This window comes from Corvus brachyrhynchos, unplaced genomic scaffold, assembly GCF_000691975.1.
Source record: "Corvus brachyrhynchos isolate BGI_N302 unplaced genomic scaffold, ASM69197v1 scaffold21, whole genome shotgun sequence".
NCBI classification, from domain to species: Eukaryota; Metazoa; Chordata; class Aves; order Passeriformes; family Corvidae; genus Corvus; species Corvus brachyrhynchos.
This window is the reverse complement of record NW_008236924.1, coordinates 4317411-4323522: the sequence shown is the minus strand read 5'-3', so window position 1 is coordinate 4323522 and position 6112 is coordinate 4317411. Positions and strand designations below refer to the sequence as shown.

General features: G+C 58.5%; 2 protein-coding genes across 2 annotated transcripts in view; both read right to left on the bottom strand.

Moving 5' to 3' along the window:
* DOK3 (docking protein 3) overlaps positions 1 to 701 on the bottom strand; it is a gene marked incomplete at its 3' end in the record, with an annotated part of 2882 nt that extends 2181 nt beyond the window's left edge. Inside the window, exon 1 of the mRNA XM_017728047.1 lies at positions 613 to 701. Coding sequence (XP_017583536.1) covers positions 613 to 669 — 57 coding nt within the window. The remainder of the gene's footprint in view (positions 1 to 612) is intronic.
* On the bottom strand, positions 333 to 6084 carry DDX41 (DEAD-box helicase 41). Its single transcript, XM_008628979.2, has 15 exons — positions 5902 to 6084; positions 5747 to 5821; positions 5350 to 5410; positions 4518 to 4654; positions 4295 to 4367; positions 3970 to 4123; positions 3738 to 3874; positions 3403 to 3565; positions 3183 to 3314; positions 2933 to 3004; positions 2600 to 2696; positions 2150 to 2299; positions 1948 to 2019; positions 1701 to 1811; positions 333 to 1502 (listed from the first exon to the last, which is right to left on the bottom strand). The coding sequence occupies exons 1-15, from the start codon at positions 6041 to 6043 to the stop codon at positions 1366 to 1368; spliced, it is 1713 nt and encodes a 570-aa protein (XP_008627201.1). The 5' UTR covers positions 6044 to 6084; the 3' UTR covers positions 333 to 1365.
* Between the last annotated feature and the right edge of the window lie 28 nt (positions 6085 to 6112).

Below are 6112 nucleotides of genomic sequence, written 5' to 3'. Positions count from 1 at the left end.
GATTGCAGTCCCACACATCCACAGAGACCCCCACAGGACACGGCCGCCCTGCCATGGCATGACCAATGTGCCAGCAGGGCCTACTTCACCAACACCCGACAGCTCCCTGGAGCCGGCTCGACCCTGGGTACTCTCAGCATCTCACCCACACCCTGCCCTGAGGGCTGTGGTACTCAGTGCCCCCTCCAAGGGCACAGAGGAGCAGCCCAAGCCATGAGGGTGTCACACAGATGGTGGTGGCCCCCCCAGGGCCAGGCTGATGGAGGGCACAGGGACACGTCCCACGTGCTGCCCCAGGGCCCCGCTCCTACACACACACGCTGGAGCTGCGCCACATTAACGCATGTTTATTCTTCCATTGCGACTCACGCGGTGACCAAGCAAGAAGGACCCCACGTGGGGGCGAGCCAGAGTGGGTGCCCGCACACATGAGTCCCCCTCAACCGCAGGGAGAGCCCCACTTGTGGGTCTGCTGAGCCCAGGGCTCCCCAGGGCAGTTCCAAAGGGTCTGTCTCCAGTCCCCCATTCCCGGGCTGCTGAGGGCCTGGCCCCAGGCCCGGCATCATGACAAATCAGGGCAAACCCTCTACCAGCCCCAAATCCACCCTTTACCTTTCCAAATTTGGAGTGCTGCACATAGAGGATCCCATCCTTCACTGGTCTCTCCATGGGCCCAGTTCACCCTGGCAGCCAGCACAAGGATCAGGGACTCGGGCCACCCGCAGTGGAGAAAATGTGACTGCTGCAGCCGAAGGAAAGGCATGGGGCAGACTTCCTTCTTAGAGAGACTTCCCCTTTTTGGGGTGTGGGATGGGGGGCAGAGGCAGGGCCACAGGAGGTGTCCATGTGCCCGCCCTCCCCCTCACAGCAGGGCAGTGGGGCAGAACGCGGGGGCAGAGCACAGGAAGCACCTCGGGGAGCGCCTGACATGAGCATGGCACACTCCACCTCGCCCTGGCTGCATCCCAGCATGTCTGGGGAGATGGGAACAGTCACCCACTGAGGATGCACAAATCCAGGTGAGGGAGATGGGCCCATAGAAACTGTGTGGATCTGTGAGGAGCAACACAAGACCGTGACCTCACCACTGCAGGGGGCTGGCAGGGGCAGCAGGCAGCTGGCCAGGCTAGTCACCCCACCTGGGGCTTTCTCTTGCCCTGAGGCACCGCTACCTGCTTGCCCAACACACTGCTGATGTAACAGGCTGTTGCAGCACAGCTCCATACATTTCCTTCCGGGGCAGGAACTTCATCAGGCTGAGCTGGCAACAGTCCCAGTGACCAAAAGTCTGGAAAAGGGGCCACAGTAGTGCAAGACAGGCTCTTGGCCCATCCAGGGGGAATGTGGGGCAGCACACTCTCCGGGCTAGAAGTCCATAGAGCTGTGGGCCAGGTAGTCCTTGCGGCCGATGTTGCTGACTTGCTTGGTCTGCATCGCCTCCAGCTTGGGGCAGTTGGTGATGCGATGGCCCAGGCCGCCGCAGAAGGCACAGCCCCGCTCACCTGCAACAGGAGGGATGGGGTCAGGGCCAAGACAGCACAGTGCCATGTCAGGACAGCACAGTGCCACCCCAGGACAGCAGCCCCCACCCTACACCACTGTCTCCCCAATGCTGCCGCACTGGGAGCTGGGTTCCCATCTGGAGCCCAGGGCTTGCAGCAGTCCCGCAGGGGTCCCTGTGTCAGCCTGGGGTCTCTCACCTCTGATGTCCAGCATGGTCTCATCCCCACAGTGCAGCACCTGGAGCACAGGTGGCACCTTCTGCTTCGCCTCCAGGAGCAGAGCCTTCAGGTCCATCAGCACTGACTCATCTGGGGGGCAGAGACATAGATCAGGCAAAGCCCAGCACCACCATCTCCCCTCCATCAGCCATCCTGCTTGCTCAGAACACCTCCTTGCCACTGCCCAGCTGCCTCCTCCAGCCCCCAGCCCTGTGCTGTTCCTCACCACAGGCCTTGTTGATGAAGGTGGTGGCAATGCCAGTGTTGCCCGAGCGGCCTGTACGCCCAATGCGGTGAACTGTGGAGACAGTGACAGGATCAGGCCCCGGTGAGCGCAGTGTGACAGACCATCCCTGCCCCAAGGCATGCACAGACAAGCACAGAGCCTTGCTGGCCTCTAGACCCCTCCCACAAGGCCCAGTGCCTACCATAGTTCTCAATCTCCTCTGGCATGTCGTAGTTGATGACGTGCTGGATGGCTGGGAAGTCCAGGCCCTTGGAAGCAACATCAGTGGCAACCAGGACATCCTTCTTCCCATCCCGGAAGGCCTCAATGGCTTTTGTCCGTTCTTCCTGATCTACAAAGGCCCAGCAGAGATCAGCGAGGGCAGAGCTCCCAGCCCTACCTACTGCAGCAACCACTATGGCCTCAGAGTCAAGCATCGCCTCCTCAGGCAGCCTTTCTCCCAATGAAGGAGTAGAGGGGCCTCCACATCCCATAGGGACCTTCACTGTGTTTATGCCTGCTATGTAAAACATGGAGCTCACTCCTGACACTGCCACAGCCCCTCCTCACACCATCAAGAACTGCTCCATGCTGGCCACAAACATTCCTGGGGTCACACCACAGCCCAGGCCTCCCTGGGACCCGCACTGACCTTTCCCTCCATGGATGGCCACAGCTTCCACGCCCTTGAGCAGCAGGTACTCGTGGATCGCATCGACATCTGCCTTCTTCTCTGCGAAGATCAGCACCTGCAGCAACATAGGCATCGTATCAGAGCCCCTCCTGCACGCTGGCACTGCTGGCACCAGCACAGCCCCCTGGGGAAGCCCATTCCCTCTTGCTGAGCAGGGCACACAGCGCTGCTGGTCCCAGGACCTGCTCATACATGGAGCATGGCTCAGCCACACGCCCACCCCACAAAGGGGGTCCCCCCGCCAGCTCCCCCCCTGCCCCAGTGTGACCACATTGTCCCCAGCATACTCACGGGTGGAGGGGTCTTCTGCAGGCACTCCAGCAGGTACACCATCTTGGCCTCCTCTTTCACATACTCCACCTCCTAGGAACAAGCAGAGGGATGGGTCAGGCAGCAGAGGAACTGCCACTGCTTGGTATCCGTTAGCCAGCTGGGAAGGAGGACCACAAACCCCAGCTCCCTGGCAGAGTGAGATATTAAGTGCCCTCATGAACTCTTCTAGCCTCCCACACAGGCACAAGGGAGCAGCCAAACACCTCACCTGCACAACATCCAAGCTGGCAGCACCCGCTCGCCCAACATTAATGGTGATGGGCTTCACCAGGGCACTCTTGGCAAAATTCTGGATCTTCTTGGGCATTGTGGCACTGAAGAGGAGGGTTTGCCGCTGGCCCTGCACAGGGAAGAACCCTTTAGCACTCACCCAACCTGGCATGTGCAGGATTGAGCTTCAGGGTGCTCTTATCCTGGCAGTTCAGTACCTTGAAGTAGGAGAAGATGGTACGGATGTCCCCCTCAAAGCCCATATCAATCATCCTGTCAGCCTCATCCAACGCCAGGTACCGGCAGATGTCCAGGCTCACCATCTTCTTCTGCAGCAGGTCCATCAAGCGCCCAGGGGTTGCCACCATCATGTGTACCCCACTGTGGGATGAGAGGAGGCCGCAGTCAGGCCCTCGGGATTCCTGCCCCATGCAGGACACCTCCCTGGCACATCACCTTCACCCCCACGCTGTCCTGAAGCCAGGATGTCACCTCATAGCCCCCTGCCAGAAAACAGAGCACCTCAAGCCCCATGGACTCCCCCAGGTCTTACTGTTTGATGGTCTCCATCTGCTCCTTGACAGACATGCCCCCGATGCAGAGGGCACAGCGCAGTGAGGGCAGCCCATCCTCCTGCAGCAGACGACAGTAGTACTCCAGGATGCCATGGGTCTGCCGGGCCAGCTCCCGCTACGGAAACAAACCCAGCTCATTCCTGCATCTCTGTGCAGGCAGAATTTAGGACTGCCACTGCAAGTCACTCACAGCCTCCTCCCGACACTCACCGAGGGACAGATGATAAGTCCATAGGGTCCCTCTCGCTTGGAGAATGGCAGCCTCTTCTCCTGCTCCAGGCAGAACATGATCACCGGGAGGGTGAACACCAAGGTCTTCCCAGAGCCAGTGAATGCGATGCCAATCATATCCCTTCCTGAGAGGCTGCCAGGGAAACGGGGCCGATGGGAGAAGGGACATCATGGAACAGCTCAAACCTCCAGGGCTGAGCAAGGTGACAGGGATCTGTCACCAGGGAAAAGCATCTGGTCCACACCACTGAGTGGGCCGTGGGAGCAACTGCTCTGTACTCTGGGATGGGGACAGAGCACTCACATTGTGGGGATGCCTTGGATCTGTATGGGTGTTGGCTGCTGGATTCCTTTTTTCTTCAGGCCTCTCAGGATAGCTGTCAGAGAACAAGGAACAATGCATGTTTGTGACCTGAACTATTCCCTCTCTTCTCCCACTCAGATCCCAGCAGCAGCTCTCCCACCAGTGACAAATACCCCTCAGGCAAACAGTCAGGAAAAAGGTGGGATCTCCTCTCCCGGCCTACCTGCTGGGAACTTCATCTCCTTGAAGCTCTTGATGGGGGGAGGGATGCCCTCCCCCTCCACCAGGATGTGGTACTTCTTGCGCACGCGGTCGTGCCGCGCCTCTGACATGCCCAGAATGTAGCGAGGGGCTCTCCAGCTGTGAAAGCAACAGAAACAGGTCACGGTGCAGAATGAGGCCAGGGCTCCAGAACCAGCAGCTCCCATGGAGGAATTCAAGGGAACGCCCTGTTAGGCTCCAATACCCCCCCAGGTAAAACAGGTAACCCCAAGGGGCTCTGTGGAGTGAGCGTAGGAGATCTGAGCCAGTTCTATGCATTAAACCCTTCCCCAAAACCTCAGTGAAAAGTGCTAAGCTAACAGCTAAGAACAGCCTATGGATGGTGGGTGGAAAATGCCAAAAACGTTTGGACACACCTCAATCGCCTCCCTGATCCTGCCTCAGAATCACTGAGGTCAGAAAAGACCTCTGAAATCATTGAGCCCCATCTTTGATCAATCACCACCTTGACAATGCTGCCTCGAGCAGCACTGGCTCCAAAGATTCCTCCAGTCTCTTCCTCTGGCTTAGTGACCTCCCAGACCTGAAGATCCACCCTCCAGCCTTCTAGTCTAACATAAATGTGCTTTATCAAGCCTTACTGTATATAAAACAACATCCAAAGTGACTCAACAGCCTTTGATTTTACACATAATGACACAAAGACAGTCACTCAGGCAAGAGGCTGCAGAGCCACACTGCTCCTGCAAGACTCTGTGGCTTTTAGCTCCCTTCAGCCAGGATGAAGTGCTGTTTTCAGAAGGACAGCTTCTGAGCTGTGCTGTGAAACTTACCTGGTTTTGATCGGGTCGTCGTAGGTGATGCCCTTGGCCATCTCCTTCACTGACATCAGAGCTGCAGGAACAAAGATGATGCGTCAGAGCAAACTCTCCACATCCACATCAACCTCACTGAGAGCTACTTGGGCAAATGGTTTGGGAGACCATGTCCAGAGACAGAAGAGGAGAAGCAGCAGCACTGGCAGCCTCTCTGGCACCGGAACACCAAGTGCTGCTGTGCCCAGAGCCCTGTCACAGACATGTCCCAGCTAAGCCAGACAGTGCCAACTGAGGGGACCTACTGTCACCTCCAGTCCCACCCCTGAGTAGGAGCATTCCAAAGGCAGGGAACAGCTCTCCAGCTGCCCTGGGAGCTCTGGAGACAGATCTGAGACACAGACCTCCCACTCACCTCGGCCCTCTGCCACACTCTCCAGGATCTTCTCTTCCTCCTTCAGCTGCTTCTCCTTGGCTGACTCCTTCCGAGCTGGGGGAGAGCCAAGAAGCAGTGAGAGGGTTTGTTGTCCCCTGAAAGTCACACAGTGCCCCCACCAGCTCCTCCCTTACCTTCCGCCTTCTCTTTGAGGTGCTGGTGCTGGTCCAGCAGACTGATGTTGGACTGGGGCCCCAGCGGGATGTCATCCTCGTCCCCGCGCTGCTCGCTCCCGCTGCCCCGCTGCTCCTCCTCCCACACTCTCTTCCGCCGCATCTGCAGCAGCTTCTGCAGCTGGAAGAAGGCGGGTCGAGGCGGAGTGAGCGGCCTCGTGGCGGGAGGGCC